Source organism: Nomascus leucogenys, chromosome 16 (genome assembly GCF_006542625.1).
Source record: "Nomascus leucogenys isolate Asia chromosome 16, Asia_NLE_v1, whole genome shotgun sequence".
Lineage (NCBI taxonomy): Eukaryota > Metazoa > Chordata > Mammalia > Primates > Hylobatidae > Nomascus > Nomascus leucogenys.
The window spans coordinates 58,719,742-58,746,244 of record NC_044396.1 but is presented as its reverse complement, the minus strand read 5'-3'; the positions used below and the strand labels follow the sequence as shown (position 1 = coordinate 58,746,244).

General features: G+C 38.3%; 1 protein-coding gene across 6 annotated transcripts in view; it reads right to left on the bottom strand.

Annotated features, from left to right (window-relative positions):
- Positions 1–26,503, bottom strand: part of OXR1 (oxidation resistance 1) — a 489,542-nt gene that overhangs the window by 129,878 nt on the left and 333,161 nt on the right. Inside the window, exon 1 of one of the 6 annotated variants that reach the window (XM_030794888.1) lies at positions 8,946–9,561. The exons of the other annotated variants lie outside the window; for them this stretch is intronic. Within the exon in view, the coding sequence (XP_030650748.1) occupies positions 8,946–8,964 (19 nt within the window). The 5' untranslated portion in view covers positions 8,965–9,561. Of the gene's footprint in view, positions 1–8,945; positions 9,562–26,503 lie in introns of those variants that run through there. 6 annotated transcript variants of the gene reach the window in all.

Below are 26,503 nucleotides of genomic sequence, written 5' to 3'. Positions count from 1 at the left end.
TCTAGAAGCCCTACAATCAGATGCAGCATTCAGAGACCGTCGAAAGCAGATTCCAAGGAATCCACTGGTAAATCATCCCTGTGCAACAAGGGCTAATCCAAGATCAGCTACATAAACGGCCTGAGTGCTGTTTTAAACAGGATTGGGTGATTGTACAACATGACTTTTTAAGATAATCAAGTAGTAAAAGTTTCTAGTGGAAACACGAAAAAAAAAGATCTGGTAATGGTGATTCGTAAAAAATTATTACAGGGATCTACAATGTTAAACCAGGAAAGCAGCTTTGAGACTTGGCAGAAAAGTGAAATAATTTTTTTAAAGATATTCTTAAACACATACCTCGAGCTTAATAAATGTGTTAGTGTTAAAAAAAAACCTAAGAGAATGAGCTACTTTTAAGGTAAAAAATTTTACAACATGGATTTAATAATCCAGACAGAGAAGGTGTTAATAAACCAGAAAAACAAAGCAAAAATAAATAAATTAATGTAAAAATGTGAAAAGGACTGAATGAAAAGTGAAAAGACACCAAACTTCAATCAAGGCCATGCCATACAGAGAATGACATGTGTAGAAATACAACTAAAATTATAAAAACAATAAGCAAGAAACAGGAAAGACTTTTTTTTTTTTTTAGAAAATGAATTTTAAAGATACCTTCATCTTATCATCTGCATAGGGTGAAAAGGCTTTTTAGTTAATAGTTGAGTCAGTAAATAATACACTTCTATGTAATATCTTTTTAAAAATTTTTTTAAAAGGAAAAACATGATTAGCTGTCTTTTGCCTCTAAAAAGTAGGCTTGATAGCTTCAACACTGGAATATTTTTAATGTATCTAGTTTTTTTTCAACTTAAGAAACTTGTCTTTTTTCTTGTAAGAACTTACGCTATAAGACACACACACACAGTGCAGAACAGAGCACCATAGTACTTCTTGATAGAAAATAATTTTTTTAATTCTGAAAATTATACATTAGTATTTGAAAAGATACAAAATTAAAAGCAATTTTAAGCATATAGAGGAGAAAAAATTATGTATTAAATATAACTGAAATTCCTAAAAAGACATAAATATCTAATATAGGTTTACAATAAAGTAAACATATGAAAAATAGAAGAAAAGTAACTATAGCTCACTTCTTTGAATTTTTAAGTGCTATCACATGTGAGGTCATTTCAACAAGATTGGGAGACATTATTGATTATACAATGCAGACACACCTTAGTGACTAAGATGGCTAAGCGAGGAGACCCAAACTATCATTACCCTTGTTCGGATTGTCAACATATCTCACCAGGCCTAAGCTATCCTGCTCTCCTCAAATACATGTTCCAGAGAGAATTACTTAAAACTTAAATCTGACAGTGAACATCACATGAATTATAAACTAGCCACCCAGCAGAATCAACGATGTGGCTGAACAGAGAATGTAGATTCTTGCTCTACACACATGTGCTATTAGAAACCAAGGTTGCCTGTTTTTAATTCATTGCAGCAATTCTTTTTGTTTTCCTATTTTGAGCAATAATGAGCCCTTAGTTATACCAAAGTCACAAATTCATTTTCTATCCAAGCTAAAAGGCAGTTTTGACTTTCCGAAAATTTCTGTTTATTTAGTTTTATAGAGAGGGTGGTCTCACTTTGTTGTCTAGGCTGGTCTCAAGTAATTCTCTTGCCTGGGCTCAAGTAATTCTCTTGCCTCAGCAAGCTGGGATTACAGGTGTACACAACTGCTCCCAGCTTGAAAATTTTGATTTAGCCTAGCAAGTCAAAATGTGTGTCAAGCATAGCATGTCAAAACGTCGGGTATGGGGAGGGAAGGGGAGTTGACTTTTTATGGAATTCATGTAACCTTTTGGTATCATAATTTCGTTATCCATAAAACAGAAATAACATTAGGCTTGGCCAGGTGCAGTGGCTCATGCCTGTAATTCTAGCACTTTGGGAGGCCAAGGTGGGAGGATTGCTTGAGCCCAGGAATTCGATACCATCTTGGGCAACATGATGAAACCCCATCTCTACAAAAAATAGAAAAATTAGCCGGGCATAGTGGCACATGCCTGAAGTTCCAGATCCTTAGGGTGTTGAGGTGGGAGGATCACTTGAGCTCCCGGAGGTCAAGGCTGCAATCAGCCATGATTGCGCCACTGCACTCCAGCCTGGCAACAGAGTGAGATCCTATCTCAAAAACAAAACCAAAAACAAACATCAGGTCTGCAAACTTCAAAGTGATGTTATGAAATGTTAAACAAAATGCGAATGTATGTCAAAGGTTTTTTACAGTGCAGAGCAATGTGAAATTATTTTCTACAATAAAGGTAGATTTACAATTGGGACACACCTGAAAAACAGCAATTCCAGTGCTTGTAGACATAAACAAAGGTCAGTTTTGAGTGGATACCCAGCCCTCAGCTATCTCTGAGACCTCATTTTTGTACCCTACCACTCTGTCCCATCTTACTGGTATTTGTTCTGTTCCTTGAACAAAGCAAATTAATTTCCACCACCAGGCTTTTCTCTCTACCTGGTTAGCTATTCTTCCCGATCCTTGTTTGTCTGCTTTCTTCTCACAATTTGGGTTTCAATTCTAATGACACCTTCTCAGGGATGCCCCCATCGTTATCCAGGCTAATTGCACCACTGACCTACCCTACTCCAGTCTCATTACTCTATTATTTTCTTCTTAACATTTGTTATCTAAATATCTTACTCCTTCTTTACTTCCTTATTTGGAATGGCCACCATACAAGGGCACTATGCCCTTTTATCAAAGGACCTGAGTGACCCAGCAGTCTGTCACTAAGCTAGACCATACTGCCAATGGTTTCAATGAAAGGAAGTTCAGAGTGACCTTGTCAAATCAGGGAAATAATCGGTTGAAAACCTGACTTTCCAGAGGAACGAGGGTGGAGAGGTAAGAAAACACACGTGAATGAAAACACTCAACAGACACAGGATAACACAGGATAGTGTGTGTGTGTGTGTGTGTGTGCTGTAGGAAACTGAAGCTGGCTTAATGTGTTAGCAAAAATAACAATTTGGAAAATGGAATTTCTTGTTCTGGATTGTCAGAAGGAATACATTGAGGTAGTCTGGGGAAATGAACTTGACAATTTTCTCACGTGATGCATTTGGATAAGTAATGATACCCTTTTACAAGTTAAATTCAACACAGCCTTTCAATAATTTTGATTTTCCTGTAATTTTTATTCTATGGCATATAAAATGTTATTTAAAAACCTTCTCCCGTACTAAGTCCCATCCTCTATAGCAAAATAGTGAGGTAAGTCACATTTCTTTTTGGTACTCTCCCACCTCCGCTTTCAGAAACTGTTTCTTCAGTCTCCAGTTTTTTTTGTTTGTTTGTTTGTTTGTTTTTGAGACGGAGTCTCGCTCTGTCACCCAGAGACTGGAGTGCAGTGGCGCGATCTGGGCTCGCTGCAAGCTCCGCCTCCTGGGTTCTTCAGTCTCCAGTTCTTTAATCCCTTTCCACCACTGTTATTCACCTGCCCCACAACTTACTCTACCACGCCCCACTTTCAGCTGTCAGAAGACTTCTGTTTGATGTTTCTTCTTCTAAATTCCAATTTAGAGTTTGTCTGAGTATGTGTCGGTCTCTCTCATTAGACTCCATGTGTTAAATACCAAATATGTCCTCAGAGTGCCGACTTATTACAGAATATAATAGGCATTCAATGCATGTTTTCATTTGATACTTTTCCTTAGTGTTTTTTTTATTATGTAAGTTAACATTATTATTACTATTTTAATGTCCACAGGGGTGGGATTAGGGTTATTTTTAAAAATATATATATGTATTTTCTATTTTTAAAAGGTCTCATACTTTTTTTTACAAAAAGAAATTAAAGAGGAATGAGAAAAAGGAGCTTTACTATATCTGACTATGTTGTCAGTAGCAAATGACACTCAATTTTTCCATTTAACTGGATGGAACCCATATTGAAGAAAATCTCAGGGAATAGAGGAATCTATAGGTAGCTCTCTTCTTCTAATTAATCACTCAGTCAGTGATCTGAGCATATATTCTGGAGCCAGGGTCTTGGGTTTGAATCTTAGTTCTGACGCTTGCTTAGCTTGTTTGACTTTGAATAAGTTTCTTAATTTTTCTGTCCTTAACTTCCTCATCTGTAAAATGGGGATAATAATTGTACCTATTGAGGGTACAGGGTTAACTGAGGATGTATTCAACAAATAATGTTTGAAGACATTCTACGTATTAGGCCCTGCTCTTGGTACAAGGGATGGAAGATGGAAAAAGACAAAAATTTATTTTTTATAATGTTTGTGTTCCAGTAAGGTAGATAAATATGCAAACACCTATATGTGTTAGTGTAAGGAGAAAAAGAAAAAAGGCAGAGAAGAGTGTATGTGAACTGTTGATGGGCAGGGGATTTGAAATTTTAGGTACAGTGGCCAGGGAAGGTCTCACTGAAAAGACAATTTTATAAGAACCCAAAGAAAGTGAGGAAGTTGGCCATGTGGATCTCTAGGAGGAGAGCCTTCAAGGTAGAGGGCACAAAAATTGCAAAGGCCTTGAGAAAGAAGCAGGCATGGTGTGTTCAAGGAATAGCAAAGAGACTAGTGAAGTCGGTGTGGAGTAATGGCGGGGGAATTATATGAAGTAAGGTGTGTGTGTGTGTGTTCTGGGGGTGATTAGCTAGGGCCCTGTGGGCCATGATTAGGACTTTGGGTTTGGACAAAGGAGTGATACAATGAGATTCATGTTTGAACCACATTACTCCCAATTGCCTCACTGAAAACTGACTGGGGTGGGGATTGGGGAGCAAGTGCAGAGGCAGGGAGACCGGTCAGGAGCCTCTTGCACAGTGCAGTCAAAGATGATGGTGTTTGGACTGAGGAGGAAGCAGTGCAAGTGGTAAGGGCTGGACAGATTCTGGGTTTATTCTGAGAAGAAAGCCAACAGGATCTCTGGGCTGATTAGATGCAGGGTCAGTAAGAAAGAGAAGGCCTAGAATTACACCAATGTTTCTGGCCTGAATAGCTAGAGAAATGATGCTTCCATTAATGGAAATAAGAATATAGTTTAATATATGAATAATATATTATCATGCTAAAATGTGTTAACATGTTGATGAATTGGTGAATGAAAAGCACTAAGTATAGCAGTTAACATCAAGTGGGCCTGATGTGTTTGTTGTTATTAATAATACATTGAAATGGGAACATTTTTTAAACCCTAGTATATGATTAAATGTTCATGTCAGAGTCACAACTTGTGGTCTTTGGAAATAAAGTGATTTAAATGAGATATTAAAAGACTTTCCACTGACAGATATAGTATAGGAGAAAAATAGAATTTTCAAGTAATGACTAAGAATTCCGTCTCCTTCAATTCCCCTTTTAACCTGCACATGCCTTTAATACAGCACTTCCTTCTTTTCTTTATTCTTGCCTTTTCAAAGTATCCCTATCCTCAAAAGTAACACATACACTAAATATATTAACTTTTAATGGATAATCTTGTGTTTTATAGTTACTATTGCAATGGAATTTCTATTCAACAGTACTATTTCGAGTGCCATTGAAGTATCCTGTCTTTTAAAGATGCAATAATAAGGTTTTTTTTTGCTCTTATTGAATGTTTTTGAAACTGTGAAAACCAATAAAATTCATTTTTGTTTTTGTTTTTTTTAGAGACAGCATCTCACTCTGTTGCCCAGGCTGGAGTGAATTGGTGCCATCATAGCTCAGTGCAGCCTGGAACTCCTGGACTCAAGCAATCCTCTCACCTCAGTCTTCTAAGTAGCTAGGACTACAGGCATGCACAACCACGCCCAGTTAGTTTTTAATTTTTGTAGAGACAGGGGTCTCACTTTTAAATGGAAAGAATCAAGGCAGGAAAGGAACTGGGGAATCTAAGTAATCTCTTTTATTTTTAATACCACAGAGATACTGTGGGTTGTGGCTTGCTAATTCAATAAAGGATACAAGCTCTCAGAGATTGGCATGCATTCAGCACTGGAATTCAGAAGAGACAGGACTCTGATATGCAAGAAATAATCTGAAGATAGATTTCACGGTTCTCCTCTAAATTCAGAAAGCTAGTTAATGGGTCATATCATCATTTCCAATGATAATTTAAAACTCTCTAATTTGGAATGAATTATATAATTTTTTCCTTCTTTCCTTTCCCTAACTTTCTACTCACATATTTCTAATAATGTTTCATTTAATGTTGATCCTTATGGTTTATAATTTAACAGTACTTCATGGCTTAAAAAGTACTGTCATACACATTTCATTTTCACTATTTTTACTGATACAATATTGTTTACTAATTGTCTTAATTCATAGATGAAGAAATTATTTGTATTGTTTCCTTCTTTAGATGTGTAATTTGAAGCTCCGGGAATAATTATCAGATTGCTAAATACACATAGCTTTTAATGAGCAGAAACATAACTTGAATGTGGGTCTTCAGTTTTAAAAACTTTTTCCCTGTCCATTTCATTACAGCCGAATGTTGGTAATTACTAATAAAATTCTCTGAGTATTTTCCAGGCAGTTCAGTCAAGACAGTGGCCTAAGAACAGTTAGAACCACAGTGCCAGGAAGTCAGAGCGGAAGAATGTAGTGAGGAGAGACAAAAATTGGCCACGGATAAGCCACACAAGGAAAAAAGAAGACTTTATGAAGTTCCAAATATATGGCCTTTAACATATTATGCAAGTCACAAACTTAGGTATATATTTTCACTGCTGCATTTCATCAATCCAAGATACCACTGATTGTGAGATGCATGACCAAGAAAGAAAGATTAAAAAAAAAAACTGTCAATTGAATCACAATACACCTTGATCACAAGGTGATTTTAGATTTTAAAAAGTTAAAATATGAAAAAAATGTACATCATAGAATCAAAGAAATATAGTACTAGTAACTGCAGAGGGTATGAAAATTCTCAAAATCAGTTATAATACAATCTCACTAGACAATCAATAAGCACTTATTAAGTGCCTATGGATGGGTACAATTAAGCAAAATGCATAATCTAGATGAAGAGGTTTAAGTGCTATATATGAAATATTCATTGCCATCCTTCAGTTTCACAACAATGACCACTGTTGAAGACAGCAGATCCACTTGTAGAAAATGATGTCTCAGTGTAAAAGTGCCAAGAGGATATAAGGCATAGAAGGGAGGAGGAGACAGAGGAGTACAGAGGCGGAAGCAGTTAGGGGAAGGGAGAATGGGTTGGGGAGAGGTAAGAAGGATGGGAAGAGGGATCTAATTGAACCAAGAGTTTCATTGAAATTCAAAAGTGGTCTGAATCCTGCTCACGCCAAATCGCCTGATCTTATTAAATATAAATGCTATCCTGTATATGAAATGATACCTTAAAACATCAGCTTTGAAAAGGGGTTCATACATTTTTATAACGTTGACAGCTCCATGTTTAATACTAGAAATTTTTCTCCTTTTTGTGTATTCTTTTATTACAAAGGCAATTTTAGTACCTCTCAAATTTGAACTAGATATAATTGATTAAATACTTGGCATTGCTTAAAAATTAAATTTTGTTATGACTGGTTTTCAACGTCCCCAATGACTTAAAAGTTTTAGAATTTGTGATTAAAATTAAAAAATTGTTTGGGCTCAAAACCAATCACCTAAACATTTCACTTGGTAATTTTGTATAAATTATGATTATCATCACAGTATCTGTGTGCTGAACTGGAAAAATGAAGTTAGATTATTTCTAATTAAAAACACTTTTGTTTCAGCAATGAGAATTTCATAAATTGTCTTATGATATGAAATAATTGCTTTTGAAATCACCCAAATAAAAAGAAAAGATAGTCAACCTCTTAGCTGTGCATTATGCTCATAAATCTATTACTAATTTAAAAAGGGATAATGTCCTGCAACATCATTAGGCCTCATGACTAAATAAGTGGTAAAGTATATTATACATTCCGATACTGTCACACAGTTGCTTGTGATTGAGGAAAAACTAACCTAGTAATGGTAATTACTTCTTTTGAAAGGCAAAACTATAAATAAATAATAATGCAGAGCAATTTCATTTTTAAAAGTCAATAATGAATTCCATCTGCTGCATGCCATTAAAAATCAAAGAGGTTACTTATACGCCTCAGTTCTTTTTATATCTTTATTCCTTCCATTTAAAAGTACAGGTCGATCCGTTTAATGATAATGTTATTTTGGCTTGTTTGACCAAAACTTCAACCAAAGAAAGAGAAAAAAGGAAAAAAAAATTCCTCCTATTTCTTGCCTCATTTTTCTGGAGCCTAGAGAACGTAACATAATAAAATGCTAATGAAGAACAGAGACATTTAAACAAATGTTTAAGAGGATGGTTTGGAGAGTCTTAATGAAATGAATTACAAGTCTTTGAAACCCAGAATACAGTGGTGACAAAAATGAGAGTATGTGACTTGATCACTGACATTACCTGAGTTAGGGACAATTTTTGAGTGAAGAATAAGGTAAGGCAACATGGAAATCTTACTGACAAATGTTGTCCTATGAATGAATAAAAAATAAATCGCTAAGGGCTTGTTACAAATGGCTACTGGACATGAAGAGACTCAAAATCATTATGTCTGAATCTATTTCTGGGAGTATTTATGGAATCATAATTAGCAGCAGTACCTACAGCATATCATAGAGAAATAATTTACACACATGTGAAGTCTTTTTAAAAAGATATTCTATTTAGATTCAGTGTTCTGACAGAGTTTAATCCCTCTTAACCTCCCCAACCAAACATTTGCGTTTTGGAGGCAGTAGCTATAGAACCTCCAACTGCATCGTCATAGATCCATACAGCTCATCTGGACTTTGAAAATGCAACATAAAGTGTGCCCTTTAATGTCCGCTGTATCTGACTTTCCAAAATAACTTATTTAAGCCACTAAGAGAGCACTTACACATACCTTTGCGCTGGCAGAACATTTCTGAGGTCCTTCCTTTGAACCTTGCTCGGCTAGCAGTGAGCTGCTTTCAAGAAGAGATGGGAATTTTGGTTCCTGTGCTTCTCAGGGTAATATAACACTTCCTTCCTGCCAGAGTGCCTTCTCCTCCAGCCCGGTCCCTGACCCCTGGTGGCAGTGTGCAAGATTCAGAGGTTTCTGTTTCTGCACACAGGAAACTCACTGTACCTGCCCTGTGACTGTGGACTTGCTCTTGGCTCACTGAACATTTTAGAAATGGTGACAACGACATGCTCTGTATAATACATTACTAAGTTGACACTGTAAAGTCTATCATGGAGTGAGATCACAAGACTCAATATCTAGCCTCTGTACAATTTCTTATCATAAAGTAAATAAATGGCATGGCCACCTTTAACAAATCTCTATTTTATAGTCCTAATAGCAACAACAGGTAGCAGATTTGATAAGCTGAGTATGAACTAGGCTGGTGTTTTGAACCTTTATAGATATGTAAATACTGCTAGCCATTGTCAGGACATAATTTTGATTTTTTGCATCCAGAACTTCCAATTGCATCATAATGGATATAGTTCACATTGCTTTGCATGATAGTTATTTCTTTTAGTCTTTTTTCCCTAGGAGGGCAAGAAGAAAGTCCACACAACAGTACTAACTGCTTAGTAATTAAATGAATGGATAAAAGTAGTAATAACTTCCTTCTTTGTACTTAGCACCCACCCCCCTTTTTTTGAGATGGAGTCTTGCTCTGTCACCCAGGCTGGAGTACAGCGGTGCCATCTTCATCTCGGCTCACTGCAACATCTGCCTCCCAGGTTCAAGCCATTCTCCTGCCTCAGCCTCCCAAGGAGCTGGGTCTACAGGCACATGCCATCATGCCAGGCTAATTTTTGTACTTTTAGTAGAGACGGGGTTTCATTATGTTGCCAATGCTGGTCTTGAACTCCCGACCTCAGGTGGTCCACTTGCCTTGGCCTCCCAAAATGCTGGGATTACAGGCATGAGCCCTTAGCCCCCTTTTAATCCACATTCCCTGTTATCCCGGTAGAAGCAAAGGGCAGCACCTATAGCCCGGCTGCTTCTGACTTACTGTTTATGTCCCTAAACTTAGAATCCTAGAGAAGATTGTGGTGGAAGTCTGCCTTTCCTTCTTCCTTGTCATCACATTTTTATGAGACCCTTCAACAGCAACTCACTGAGATATACACATACTGTAACATCATATTTTATTTGAGGGCAGAGATCACAACCATTGAGAACAGACAATGTCAACTCAGTGGGTAAAGATCTTTGTGAGTCTAAGAACTAATGGATGCCCAAACAGGTGGGCTTCAGGGATAAATTTAAAAGATAAACAAATTGTCAGAAACCACGTGCAGAGTTAGTACAAGATGATGAAGTGACAATGATCATGAAGAAAATGGAGTTCATGGTGCCACCAGTTCACAATGCTGAAGTTGTATAAATAGTAATAATACTAAGATTTTGCATGTAATATAGAGCTTATGGTCTTGGCCAAGTTCTGACAGCTCCATAATAACTAGTCATTGACTAGTAAAGTACATGACCAAGCCAATACACTTTTATGGGAAAATGATATAAATTGGCAAGATGATTCATTCTCAAATGAAAATTCATGATGTCTAATCTTCTCTATGGAGCTACATTTGTATTCACTACAAACTCTATTTGGTTCCTTTAAGAGTTCCAGTATTCCCTATGAATGCTATTCAATACATGAGATAACTTATGTAAAACTTGTAGTTAAGCTCCTGGTACTCTGCTATAAGGTGTTTGGTTGGGCACGGTGGCTCACGCCTGTAATCCCAGCACTTTGGGAGGCTGAGGTGGGCGGATCATGAGGTCAGGAGATCGAGACCATCTTGGCTAAGACGGTGAAACCCTGTCTCTACTAATAAATATATATATACAAAAAAAATTAGCCGGTCATGGTGGCGGGTGCCTGTAGTCCCAGCTACTCAGGAGGCTGAGGCAGGAGAATGGCGTGAACCCGGGAGGTGGAGCTTGCAGTGAGCCAGTGAGCCGAGATCGCGCCATTGCCACTGCTCTCCAGCCTGGGAGACAGAGCAAGACTCCGTCTCAAAAAAAAAAAAAAAAAGGTGTTTCATTGGATATTAATTTCCATTCTCTTCCTTAGTGACATGACTGGCTTATTCCAGTCCTGGATTCCATTCTACTACATTAAAGTAATGCCAATGATAACAATGACTTACTATGTGTAATGTTTTATCGTTTAGAAAGTACTTCAACGAATATTCTCATGTTATGCACACAACCACCCTGGGAGATGTTGCTTATTCTCCAAGATTTGCCAAGCACGCTATGTATAGAAAATTAATGACACAATGTTTCCTTGCAGCTTTATATGGTGAGCATAAGGAGAGAGCAGAAATGTTTTAGATGCCTTGATGTTCCTGTTCAAATCATTCAGCATAGATGCAGACTTCTGGAAAACAACAGCAGCAGGTAGAAAGCAAGAATGAATTGGCATTTTTTTCCTTTTTTTTTTTTTTTTTTTTTGAGACAGATTCTGGTTCTGTTGCCAAGATGGAGTGCAGCAGCCTGATCTTGGCTTACTGCAACTTCTGCCTCCTGGACTCAAGCCATCCTCCCACCTCGGCCTCCCGACTTGCTGGGGCTGTGGGGCTATAAGTGCTTGCCACCATTCCCATCATTTTTTTTCTTTTTTTTTTTTTTTTTTTTGAGACAGAGTCTCACTCTGTTGCCCAGGCTGGAGTGCAATGGCGCGATCTTGGCTCACTGCAACATCTACCTCCTGAGTTCATGCGATTCTCCTGCCTCAGCCTCCCGAGTAGCTGGGACTATAGGCATGTGCCACCACGCCTGGCTGATTTTTTGTATTTTTAGTAGAGACAGGGTTTCACCGTGTCAGTCAGGCTGGTTTCAAAGTCCTGACCTCAAGTGATCTACCTGCCTTGGCCTCCCAAAATGTTGGGATTACAGGCATGAGCCACCGCGCCTGGCCTATTTTTTCCCATGTTGTCCAGGCTAGTCTTGAACTCTTGAGCTCAAGCGATCCACCAGCCTTGGCCTCCCAAAGTGCTAGGATGACAGGCATAAGCCACCATGCCCAGCCAAATTGGCTCTTTTTTAAAGCAAGACTTCATGTAACAATAAAACTCATACACACAGAAGCAGCACCCCAAACAAAACATAAATACATGTGGTTTTTAGCATCTGCAGAATATGCAAAGGAGGGCTTTTACAATATTTACATCTCACATAGATGGTATAGTAATACTATCTACATTTGCATTGTGTCTGAATATGAATAAGAGTTATAAAACCATACACATACACACTGCCATATCAAACACACCTATGAATTGGTCATATGACAGTACATATATAAGTAAATATATCTATTTTTCTATATGCCATATCTATAAGATACCTATTTCCCAATATTTGGTCATTTGTTCTTTATTCTTTGCTCTCATTAGGAATCTGATAGGAGCTAGACTCAAGTCACTGGTCAGTTAAGTTTACTTCTTTCAAGGTTGTGTAAAACCAAATCAATCTTATAATTGTGCTTAGAGCTGTCCACTAGGTATACAATCAACATCATTTCTGACAAATATTGGCTATCTACCACTTTTGGGATGTGGGCTGCTAAGAAGCTCTGATCTATGGCAGTCAAAAATGCTCTTGCTTCTACATCTCTAGTTTTTATTCTAGATTCTTTTTCTAGTTTAGTTATTTATTTTACTCTAAGTTGGTTCTTTACATCTTAGCTGACTTATCTATTTTCCTTATATCTGTCGTCATACCATGTAGATTGACCAATTTGTGATAACGTGACTTGAATGTCTAGGTTTACTGATTTATTTTTATGGGATTGAAAAATGTGCTTGAGAATATAATTAGAACTTCATCAAACTGAACCTTTTTTAAGATGGTGAAAATAATAGACCTTTTAAAAAAGAAAAACATATGGTAAAAACAAGCCTTTCCAAGACTTGGGTAATTTTGAAATCATGTAGTTTTCCTAATTATAGATGTGAATTGTTGGCAGGTAGGATTATAAAAGTACTTTTGCTAATATCACATTGCAATGCTGAGGGTATAGTCTTAGCCTGAGATGTGAATTTCACTTGTAGTGTGTACACGTTTCTCAAAATGCACTCCGCAGAACACCAAAATGAACACTTTCCCCCCAAGAAGTGCCAGATGGGGAAACAAATGTGGTCGAGATGCCAAGCCATATAAATGGTGTCAGTTCTAAAACAAGGCTCTCCAGGGGATGGCTGCAAGGGAAAGAAGTCCAGAGAAAACATCTAGTTTTTCTGTGAGAAAGGTTACTTACTAAGTAGTTAACTCATTTTCAGGGGAAGAGAGTCGGTGTTGAAGAGTAATTCTTAGGAGAAATTTTGAACTACGTATACTAACAGTTATGGTTGGCTGATACATATAGGACATAATAGGCCGGGCACAGTGGCTCACGCCTGTAATCCCAGCACTTTGGGAGGCCGAGGTGGGCAGATCACCTGAGGTCAGGAGTTTGAGACCAGCCTGTCCAACATGGTGAAGCCCTGTCTCTACTAAAAATACAAAAATTAGCTGGGTATTGTGGCACATGCCTGTAATTCCAGCTACTTGGGAGGCTGAGGTAGGAGACTTGCTTGAGCCTGGGAGGCAGAGGTTCCAGTGAGCCGAGATTGTGCCATTGCACTCCAGCCTGGGCAACAAGAGTGAAACTCTGACTCAAAAAAAAGGACATATCAAGTATGTTAGGTTTTGTGGAAATTAAATACATTACAAAATTCCCATAAGTTTAGGTTGCATAAAAGAGCCTTCACTAAACCAGATCAGGTAGCATGCAATGAAAATTAAAGTTTAATGAGCAACTATATGTTTGAGGCCAGCCTACGCTAAGCACTTGGGTTACTGGTGATTCAGCCATCTGATCCAAACAGCCCTTTTCATTTCCTCCTCTTTCCCTCTGTGTGAACATATTTTCTTCTGCCTGAAGGAAAATAGCCAAAGTTCTGTTTTCCCTAGGGAAAAATGTCTCATATTAGGTAAGAAGCATGTTTTCCATTCTGTTATTCCCTCCTGTTATATTTCTCAGCAATCTGCATAAGTAGTCAACTTGCCTCCTGTTTTCCCTGAGCTGCACTGGCTAATGCTTGTCTGAAGGCACGTGTTGCAGAGTGATGAGCAGTTATGATTCTGAAGATAGTTGACCAGGGTTCAAATCTCAGTTCCTTCACTTTCTAGCCTTGAGGTGTAGGGCCAATTACTTAACCCATCTGCCTCTCAGTTTCATCACCTGTAAAACTAGAATCTTAGTATTTGTAGGGCTGTGTGAGAATTAAAGTATTTAATACATGTAAGATACTTAGGATAGTACTTGGAATGTAATAAGTACTCAATAAATGCTAGCTTTAAAATTTTCAAGAAGTGAGAGCCATAAAAGTGTATGTATTTCACATTTTGCCTGCTCTGTCAAAATAAACAATGTTAATACAGTCCTAAACATATAGAAATACATTACGATGAACTCCTGAAAACGAAGATTTTCTTAACTATCTGACTTATTTTCATAAGAGATGCAGAAAGGAAATGAATTAAAGAAAAAATTCTCAGATCATAATGAGAAATGAGTTTTGAGCTTGAATTTCAAGCTTCTATAAAAAGTCATCTGAAGAGAATGAATGATACTTACATATGTAACAAGTTATATATGAAGGTTATTATACCCCCAAAAATTATATAAAGTTATTGTTTAAGTACTCACATCAATCATGCTTTGGAGACTGCTTAATAGTGTATATGTTTACCTTATACAGTTTCACTGGACTTAACCTATATGGCTTATATATACTATTTCATTTCCATATTATTTTCTTCTCCAGTTTCCCTTCTGTCTTATATATGTATTTACATTTCTTTCGCACAAATTTGAAAGAGTATTCCTATCAGAATAATATTTTTTTTCTACAAAAGGTAGACAATCTTTAAGGTATGAACATGAGAAAAGGGAAAAAGCGAACATCAAATACAAAAAATACTGAAGGAGAAAATTATGAAATAAGTAGAGACTGATTAACAAGAAAAGAAAATGCAAAGCTATCCTTTTGGAAAATAATTCGAGCTCTCTCAGTCATACAGATTAGTCCTGGAAATAAGGCAGTTCTCACGAAAAACAGAATGACCTATTTTTTTGTTTGTTTTTATGTGTTTTTACTATACAAAGGTATAGAAATTAAAAGTATGCTACATTTGGTCTATTTAGGCCACTGTGCCGAAAACTGATGTAAAAATTGAATTCATTATTTTATTTTTTTAAACAATGTGTTATACTTCCTTACAAAAGTCACTGCTGTTTACAGGCAACAGGACTCTCCATCCCCACCTAATGCTGGCAAAGAATAAAGATGTTCTAAGTTAATTTTGGAACAGTTGGGGATGAATGAGGGTGGGAAAGGGCAGAGGGGAGCGATTAGAAGCCAAGACACTCCGACCAGCACTGCCAATTTGCGTGGGACAAACACTTTGATCTACTTACTTCTACCTTTCTGACATCACCCTTCTGGTTCTCCAGGGTCTATCCAATTCTCAATCTTTAACTCTTAGGGAAATAACTTTTTACTAGAGATGCTCTCCTTCGATCACCCTTGACCTCCATACAAAATGCAGCCCAGTTTGTGTTCTCCATTCACTCACAAAGTTATTAGGACAAATGAAATGCATACAGAGTTAAACTGAACCTGACAAAGCAGATTCGCTGCCCAACACTCCAGGTTCTGGCCCTCAGGACTCCTTTCCACCAACACATCTTGCTCACTAAGTTGAACACAGACAGGCCTCTTTTCTGGTCCTTGAATGCACCAAGCATGCTCCTGTCTTAAAGCCTTTGCACTTGCAGTTTCTCTTTTCTTAGAATGCTCTTCCCCAGACATTGGCCAGCCCTTGCTCTGCCATTCTATTTAGGTCCCAACTTACATACCTCCTCTTTGGAGAGGTGTTCTCTGACTACTGTATCTAGGTCAGCACCCTGTACATGTTTCTTCTTCGTACCTCTTATCACTAACTGATACTACCCATCTCATTGTTTGTGATTAGCCACCTCTACTAGAATCTAAGTTCTAAGAATGTTCACTGCACCCAAAATAGTGTCTGGAACACTGTAGGAGATCAATAAATAAGTATCTGTTCAATGAACCAATCAGAAGTTGCTGGGCATAGAACAGATATTCAACAAATATTTAAGGAAAACTTTATTGACTGAAGGAGTGTGTGCGTGCTTTATGCTAGTTTAAAAAAAGGCAGAATCTTATTACTTTATTTTAAATATGCATCTAATTATTGGTTGGATCAGACTTGGGATGTCATGATTGTTTCTTAGAATAATGTCATCTAAGTTGGGATTTAAAGGAGGAAAGAGTAAGTCAGGCAAGTAGGATTATATATTGAACAGGTAGTTGGGAGCAGGGGAAAAGGAAAGTGCTCAAGTCAGAGAGACGAGCATGGGCAGAGGCCTGGCAGCCAGAGGAACTTCCACTGAAAGGAGTTGAATGAGACTGTGGCATGGTATGAGACAGGATAAGATAAACAATGGTAGGGTGAGAGGAGGGGGTGAAGTTAGAAAAATAAGCAAGAACCAGTGCCTTCACATGCATTGTAATTATATTGAAGATTTGGATTTTGATCTGAAGGTAATAGAGAGATACTTCAGCTTTTAAGCAGAGCATGAACAAGACCAGATTTGAACATTCGAAATTAGCTGCAAATGAGAAGATGGATCGGAGGAGGCACATCCTGAATGCAGGAGACTACTTAGAAGATGATGATTATAAACTGTGTGATATATGAAGCTGAATAATAGCAGCAGTGATTGACAGAAGTGGATCAACTGAAGAGAATTTGCAGGGTTGAATAGACAGAATTTTTGGATTGTAGCAGTGTTGGTGGGGACTTGGGAGGGAGAGGAAAGAATCTCGTTTGGTGCCAAAGAACACTGAAGGCAACTGGCTTAAAGGGGTAAATTATTAAAAAAAATGCAAAAGGTTGATTTTAAAATACCTGTGAAATATTTTACTGTATACTACTAGTGAACAATTGGATTTACGGGTCTAGAGTTTATGATAATCTTCTGGGCTAGAAATTTAAATTTGAGCATCATCTTCTCACAGATGTGAGCTGATATTGTTTAGGAAAAACATATACTCCTTACCTATATTCAACTATTGTTCATACTTTATCCCATTTGCTTTATGTTTGTGTTCTCTTTCTCTCATAAATATGTGTGTGTGTTTGTGTGTTATATACATACCATACACACACATATATATTTGTTGAACCATTTGAGTGTAAATTACATGCATCATAGCCCTTTACCTCTAAATAGGAAATGTATATTTCCTATAAATATGGGTAGTCTTTTACATGACCATAGTGTAGCTTTCAACTTTGGAAAATTTCACATTAATGGAATACTTTTCTATAATCTATCATCTGCATTCTAACTTTGACAATTAACCCAATAATGACTCCAGAGAGCACTTTTAATTTTCAGGTTAAAGTCTTAATTCTTCTGCCATGTTGTTTTCACAATTACACAAAAACCTAAGACCTATGTAGAACAGTTGATTCTGTTTACATTTTCCTTCCAATAAAAAAGTAATAGGTTTGAAAGAGTATTTCCTTATATTACTGAAGATCATTTCTTACAAATTTTCTATTATCTACTTAGAATCCATGAGGGCAAAGCTACTATGTGATTAAAAAAGAGTTGCCCAAACTGACCTCCTGTGTATATAGCACTTGCTTCGATGCTTCTTTGTGAGCAAGAAAACTTCTCAAGGCCCAGGAAGTGCTCTTCCTTTTATTATTATTGTTGTTGTTATTATTATTATTACTTTTTTGAGATGGGCTCTTTGTTGTCCAAGCTGGTCTTAAACTCCTGGGCTCAAGCGATCCTCCCCGCTCAGCCTCTCAAAGTGCTGGGATTACAGGCATGACCCACCACGCCCCACTGCCCACACATTCTTCCTTTTATTAAGATAAACTAAGATTGAGTTATGTTATGTTTTTCTCTCTTCAAGAAAGTAAAAGCAGAAAGCAATCAGGAAAGCATATGGTGGAGTGGTAAGTGGGGAACAAAGTTCATTCTATAAAATAGGCTTTATGATTTCAGTCACCTTTAAGGAGTAGCAGAATTCAAATACTAAAAAATGCAATGCAGCAGGCATCAGCTAGAACTAAATTCACAATGTTGTCACTAAGAATTCAGAGTAGGATGATATAAACCCATCAGCATTCCAAACCTAACATGACCAGAGAAGCACAATGAGAAGCTTTATTTATAGGAATACTTCTGCACCCACTTGCAAAGTTGCTAAACTGGTTTCTGTTTCCTTTGTGGGTGTTTTGGTCAAAGAATAAAAGCATGTTTGGGCCTGTCACTGGGTACTGAGCGTTGATCTCTAATGACAAAGAACAGACTATCAAGATTATTTACCTCCACAAGAGCTCTAACTTACTGTGGCTCAAAGCCTCTCATATATAGAAAAATTACTTCCTTCCCTCAGAACCCATCCTTTTCAAAAAATATCAGAAATGTACCTGGATTAATCCACAAGCCACTTCAAAGGCAGATGTCTGACAGTACTAGATCTCTGATAAAAAATAGTACACATAGCAGTCTTTAGCTGCCCACAGAAACCACCACCAAGATGACCCAACCATAATATGTTTGTCAATAGGCCACTGAAAGATTTGCCCCTGAAGTACATGAGCACAGGTAAGCCTTGATAAAATGGATATTTTTTTCATCGTTTTTGTTTGTTTGTTTTTTGCTTTTTTAGAGACAGAGGACAGGGTCTCGCTCTGTAACCCAGGCTGGAGTCTAGTGATGCATTCATAGCTCACTGCAGCCTTGACCTCCTGGGCTCAAATGATCCTTCTGCATCAGCCTCCTGAATAGCTGGGATTACAGGCACATACCACCGTGCCTGACCAGTTTAAAAAAAATAATGTTTTTTTTAGAGATGGGGGTCTCACTGCATTGGTCAGGTTGGCCTCAAATTCCTAGCCTCAAGCTATACTCCTGCCTTGGCCTCCCAAAGTGCTGGGATTACAGGAATGAGCCACAGTGCCCAGTGCCCAGCCTAATAAAATAGATACTTTCAAAATAAAGTCAAATGACGGGTCTAATGTAGTGGTAAAACTAGAGGCTTTAAAGAAAGACACAGCCGAGTCTGAACTCTCTCTTTGTTACATACTGTGTAGCTTTGGCTGAATTACATAAAGTTCTCTATGTCCCAGTTACCTCACTAGTAAAAAAAAAAAAAAAAAAAAAAAAGAGAGAGAGAGGAAATAACATCGACCTGCTAGGGCAGTAGGTTGGGATTAAATGAGATAATGTATGCAAAATGTCTAAGCACAATGTCTGGCATATGGTGGCTGCTTAAAAATAGTTCCCTGCACCCTTCGGCATGCTGACAAAGACTTATTTAATACTAAGCAGAAGGGCTGATTTAAGGCAGAAGGATTGATTTAAGGAAGAAGAGATGAGAAGGAGGGACCTGAGACCTCCAAGAAGTGATGACACAAATCAGTGAAGGAAGGCAGGAGATGGTTCCGAGGCTTTGCCTGTAGTCCAGATAAGTGTAAGCAATCCTTGAGCTTGGATAGCACAGTGAGGAAGGCTACTTGAGAGGACTGTGAAAGTGTTAGTACAAGAGGGCTATTGACTCGAGATGTTGACTTACGCATGGCAGAAAGAGTGGTGCTGCCCTTGCAACCAGCGGGGAGGAAGGGATAACTTACGTCAAAAATGGTCATTTGAATTCTGGAGATGTTTTCAGAGGCACACAAAATATAAGGGGAAAGTTGCCTAGCTCACAGCTGGATTGTGGTGCTTTAAGCTTGACAGAATGGCTGGCATTCAAGTTCCACTTCTGAGGACTCAGCTACATGTAAATAAGTTGATACCCTAGCAGTAAAATATCTTCAAGAAGGGAAGAGGTATGGAGAGAGAAGAGGAAAGTTACAGACCATGTGTATTCAGGTCAGACATAACAACTCTGCTCTTTGTTTTTCAGCTTGGTAGGCAAAGTGCCAAAACTACTGTTTGTGAAAGGTACTGAAATGAAGCATGCTAGGGCTCTACACCCATTTGGTTTCTGGGACATTGGTCAGTTGGCATTTTCTTACCTAAACAACAAAAACCATTCAGAGAAGGGCTCTTTCTTCCTTTGGGTTAAGAACAGCAAAAACTACCAATCCTGGTGTTTTTATTTAGTAGCAGGTACTCCAACATGGTAGGCAGAATGATGACCCCTAAAAAATATCCTTGTATTGATCCCTGGAATCTGTGAATGCCACCTTACTTGGCAAAGAGAAATTAAGGATGCAGATAGAATTAAGGTTGCAGCTGACTGTGAGATGGGAAATTATACTGAATTATCCAGGTGGGCCCATTGTAATCAAAAAGGTCCAAGTGGAAGAGGGAAGCAAGAGCTATCATATCATATCAAGAGTATCATAGTGGCCAGGTGCAGTGAGTCATGCCTATAATCTTAGCACTTTGAGAGGCTGAAGTGGGCAGATCATTTGAGATCAGGAGTTTGGTGCCAGCCTGACCAAAATGGTGAAACCCTGTTTCTAGTAAAAATACAAAAAAAAAAAAAAATTAGCCAGGCATGATGGCACACGCCTGTAATCTCAGCTACTAGGGAGGCTGAGGCAGGAAAATCACTTGGACTTGGGAGGTGGTGGTTGCAGTGAGCCGAGATTACACCACTGCACTCCAGCCTGGGCAACAGAGTGGGACTCTGTCTCAATAAATAAATAAATAAAGAGTATCATAGTGATATGCTGTAAGGAAGACTTGCTGGGACATTGCTGGCTTTGACGATGGTACGTGGCCAAGAGCCAGGGAAAGTAGGGGGCCTCTAAAAGCTAGAAAAGGCAAGAAAATGGATTCTCCCCTAGGGCCTCTGGAAAGGAGCACAGACCTACTGACACCTTGACTTTAGCCCCAGTGAGATGCATTTTGGACTTCAGAATGTTGGGACTTAATATAATAAATTTGTGTTTTAAGCCACTGTCTTTTGCATGACTTGTTACAACTGCAATAGGAGACAATACATCTGGTAAACACTTTGCATCCCATAGTGAGGTGGGATTATCATCCACATTTTATTGAAAATAAAAACAGAGACTTAGAGAAGTCATATGTTGTTTCAACCTAAGTAGGAAGTGGGAGATATCAGATTTGAGGTGTTTTTTGGGTTTCTTTTTTTTTCTTTTTTTTTTTTTTTTTTGGAGACAGGGTCTCCCTCTGTCACCCAGGCTGAAGTGCAGTGGCACCATCTCGGCTCACTGCAACCTCCACCTCCTGGATTCATGCGATTCTCCCTCCTCAGCCTCCTGAGTAGCTGGGATTACAGGCACCCACCACGCCTGCCTAATTTTTTTTGTTGTTGTATTTTTTTTTTTAGTAGAGACGGGGTTTCACCATATTGGTCAAGCTAGTCTGGAACTCCCAACCTCAGGTGATCCACCTGCCTCAGCCTCCAAAAGTGCTGGAATTATAGGCATGAACCACCGTGCTCTGCCCAGATTTGAGGATTTTAGGAATGCCTTTGTTCTCACCATTAAATCCTAGCTATTTCTGGCCTCTTCCCCTACAGAATGTGGTTGGCTCAGTTAAAGCAGGTCACCAGGCAAGTCCAGGCTGAGTCTTGTTGGAGAATAAAGTAGAATATCTGTCCTGTACAAATAGACCTAAGACAGAAACCAGATTAGCACTGCAGAAAGCCAACCATACCCTATCTGTGTGTTTTAATTGCTAGAGTTTCGATTTGGATAACGTCTTTTTAAAAAAATTTAGCTTTCAAGTATAAAATATTACAGATTTTATCTTTATGAATTATACAGCAAACTCTTCTAAAAAAGCTTGGCTTTCCCAGTGGCATCTTGTCAGCCACATGTTTTCAGCACAGGGGAACAATTTTGCCCCAGTGCAAATTAAAAGTCCCAGGCTCTCACCTCCTTCAGCTTGTACGATTTTAAGAAATCTAAGTTGAAGAGAGCATTACGTAGCATCTGACCTATTGACTGCTTGTAATCTGAGGTGGCTTTTACCCAGGATGAATGACATTCTGAGTAACCTCAAATCCTTTGTGAAAAGAGATGTGTGAATCACAGGCATATACACGTGCCCAGGCCCACACAAACACATTCACAGGCTTTTGCACACAAATAACCAGCTTCAATCATTTCTGAAATGCTTCCTTCTTAGTATAACCTTCGGGCATATTATATAAACTTTTTGCAGACAACTCTAGGAGAACAAACAAGAAAAACTTATGTCACAATTATCGAAAGATAGGCTTCTTCCATATTATTGCAAACAGCTGTACAACCATTTGTTAAGTAGCTGTTTCCTAGAAACGTTTATCAATAAAATTCTTCCTCTCTCCTTTTTGTCCCAAGTTTAAGGTCATGCTATCGAAATATGTTAGTAAAGAAACTCAGTTTTGTTACTGGATAAATTGTCTGCATCTGTCAGAGTTCAAAAGCAGTGCTTTTTAATGCTGCAAGCTTTAATATCTATAAAATTTTACAAAAAGCTAAATATCCTATCTGGTTTGGAAGATATAAGTAATACTGTATATGGGTGGCTGACGCCTGTAATCCCAGCATTTTGGGAGGCTGAGGCGGGCGGATTACTTGAGGTCAGGAGTTCGAGACCAGCCTGGACAACATGGTGAAACCCCATCTCTACTAAAAATACAAAAATTAGCTGGGTGTGGTGACATGCGCCTGTAACCCCAGCTACTAGAGAAGCTGAGGCAGGAGAATCACTTGAACCTGGGAAGCGGAGGTTGCAGTGAGCTGAGATTGCTACTGCACTCCAGCCTGGGCCACAGAGCAATACTCCATCTTAATAATAATAATAATACTGTATATGATAGAAAGAGAAAAGATGGTGGTATCTAAGTGTTCTCTCAAAAATTCACATAAATTATAGGTTCGTCCAATGAATTAAGCTCTTTTGTGTTCCCTGCTGAAAGCTAGCGCTAAGTCACAAACAGAGGAAACAAGTTGTGTACTGTCTTTCCATTAATAGCAGTGGCCTTGTCCTGGTATAGCAATATTTTCCTGTTTTGCAGCTCTAAGCTATTAGCAGCTTTTATTTTTCAAGTAACTCAGCAGTCCATGACTATGAAACGCAGCAAACCTTATAGGTAGATGATCAACTGGGGAGGGAAAGCACACAGAATAAGAGTCCAAAGATACTGGCTATAAAACTAATTAGTTGCATAAACTTTAGCTAAGACTTTTAAATTAACCTTAGTAAGATCACTTCCTCCAGCTCTAACATATATTTTAGCAAACTAATGTAATTAACCCAACTAATGAGATCAAACACTAATTAATAAATACCACCATTAATGAAAACTCAGAATAGCCATATTCCACTGACTGAACAATGATAATCCTATCACATGGACTGCCAACTTATGTGGGAGTAATTTCTAGATTCAACATGGAAGTGCTGAAAAACCTATATTATCAAAGTTATGATTTAAAAAGTCCTTAAATCTTCTATTCGTACCATATGCATGGTTTTGTGTATATACCACCTGTAGAGAAATTCTTAAGTGCATTAAAGTTTCTTTCAAGGAAGATTAAAAGGAAAGTCTATATGCAAATGTTTGGACACTTAATAAGTCCACTTTAAAATAATCTGAAACCCTGGTGGTGAATGAGGTGTGAATAAGGATTTGAAAGTGTTTCTGTTTGTTTGTAGGTATACTCTGCTTTTTAGTTCTGTGTTTCATATAAAGCTGTAAAATTTTAATAGATTTAATTTAGTGAGGCTTAGATGATAATATTAAAAGCACATTCTATACTTTCAATGGGGTAGGTTCTAAAGTCCCTGGATAAATTCAAAGTGATGTGATTCCACTGCAGCTACAGATGGTAGATATGTCTAGGAATATTACTCACCTGACACTTTGAGCTCCAGAATCCACCTGTTAGTGTCAGGTGGGACCTCGTCATGTAGTCAGCAGCTTTGAGGAACAGGCCATGGAGAGCCAACATGGACTCCCCTCTTCAACAAGGGCGCTATGCAAACTTGGTAACATTCCTAGATATGTAGAACTGGGGCCCAGTTGAAGTCAGAACAACAAAAGTCATGTGCAAGCTAATGGATAAGGAGAGAAACTAGGCTACAGGCAGGAGAATGGAAAAGACTGATTTCCAAGTGGAAGTCAAAGGCCTTGGAGAAAGAGGGCGAGAGAGCCAACCTTGGCCCCTGACTTTCCAGGACCAAGTCCTGTACCCATGGAGCCTGGCCTGCAGATGTCAATTCAGCTGCTTGCCCAATCATTACCATTGCTATCTTTTTTGAGTTTGCTTGGATCCATTTTAATTTTGTGTGACTTAGAGAGCCTTGGCTGGAAAGAACACTACCATTTAAAAAGCACCAAATACCGTGCTGGAAAATTTACATATTTTTTTCATTTGACTCTCCTTAAAGCTTTGAAATAATATTATTCCTATTTTATAAATGAGGAAAGGAAGAGGACACAGGAAGGTTTTGTCCAATGCTGTATAGTTTTGTCCAAAGCTGGCAGAACTGGAATTTCAACCCACGAATGTCCATCTCCGTTATACTATACAACTACCACCATTATGCCCAAAGACCGTTTCTTCTCAGTAGCTAACAAACTTCCTCCACAAAAAAAAAGATTTCTTCTTTTCCTGATAACTGGCACCATGTTCAAAATCTATCTAGGATGATGGAGCTTTCTTATCCCTGACACAATGATGCCAAAGCTTCCATTAGAGGCTCATCCCTCACAACAGACCTGTAAACCTGATAGCAACACATACAAGTGTTGAGGGACACAGTAAGGGAATTTTTCTGAGGATACGGACTATTTTAAAGAAACATAGGCTTTTCGACTAATCTCTAAGCACACTGAAGGCAGGACTATGGCTGCGCCTAGCCCATAAGGAGAACTCAAATATCTAGGGTGTAACGGTTAATTTTACATGTCAACTTGACTAGGCTGATTGGAGGCAGAGCAAGATGGTGCAATAGAAGGCCGATTGTTCCCCCTACAGGGACACCAATTTAACAACTATCTACACAAAAATAGCACCTTCATTAAGAACCAAAAATCAGGTGAGCACTCATAGTACCTGGCCTCAGCTTGGCTGGACTGTGATGCCCAGGTGTTTGGTAAAATACCAGTCTAGACATTGTGAAGGCATTTTTTAGATATGATCAAAATTTAAGTCAGTGGACCGTGAGTAGAGCTGATTGTTTTCCATAATATGGCTAGACTTTATCCTGTCAGTTAAAGGCCTTAAAAGAAAATACTGAGGTTTCTCAAAGAAGAAGAAATTTGGCCTCAGGACTGCCACACAGAAACCCTGCCTGAGTTTCCAGCCTGTTTTGTGTGCCCTGTGGGATTCGGACTTAAAATTAACTCTTACCTGAATTTTCAGTAGCTTGCTCTAAGGATTTTGGACTTGCCAGTTCCCATAATCGCATAAGCCAATTCCTTAAAATAAATCTAACTATCTATGTATCTATCTATGTATCTATCTATCTATCCATCCATCCATCCAAAATCCACTTAAATATCTAGGGGTCTATGATGGATGGATGGACAGGTAGAAATAGATTAAGTGTGTATCTCATGTGGGGATCTCTATAGTCTATCTCTATATTTATGCATCCTGTTGGTTCTGTTTCTCTGGAGAACCCTAACATGTAGGGTTTGTTGAGGTGGTTGGAGGTAGGATAATTTAATTTAGGAATTGTGGGGAAAAAAAAAACCATGGTGACTTCAAATCTCCTGTCAGTTCTTTGTAAAGGTGAATGCAGGGATCATGAATGGATTGTGCTTTATTTAGTAGAATATCTTAATGAGTTATTGAAATATAAATGTAACAGAGCCTAGACTGAGGTGGGAGATGGGGAGCTACTGGTACATAAACTCCCCACTTTTGGAGAGTCAGAAGCTGGATGGGGCTTATAAAAATAGTTTGCACAAGAAATGCAGAAGGTCCAGCAACATGTCAAGAAGTCTAAGTTTGTGGTGGGGGATTCTCAATAAATTCCTAAGAACAGTGGTATCCAATACGGATTTTGAATTACTTCCTGCTCTTTGTAGTAATCACCTTCACTGCTACTTCCTAGCCTCCAACCTCCAATTAGATGTGTCACACCTATACTATTGTTTTAGCTGTGCTTTGAGGGGTCAAAAGGAAGAAAGTGGGGCTTCCAGCTTGAAGCAAAGTTGGTCAGTGAGTGAGGTTCTGCACCCATCGGGCACTTTAGCCAAGATAAATGATTAGATATTATAATGGCAGAGAAGCAATTTGCAGCATAGTCTGACTGAACGACAGTTGTTCTTAAAATTGATTAAGTTCAAATCTGTCTCTACTGGGGGAAAAACAGTTTAGAAAGATAGCAGATTAAGGATTATGAGAACCTTCACTGTTTACCAAGGGATGAT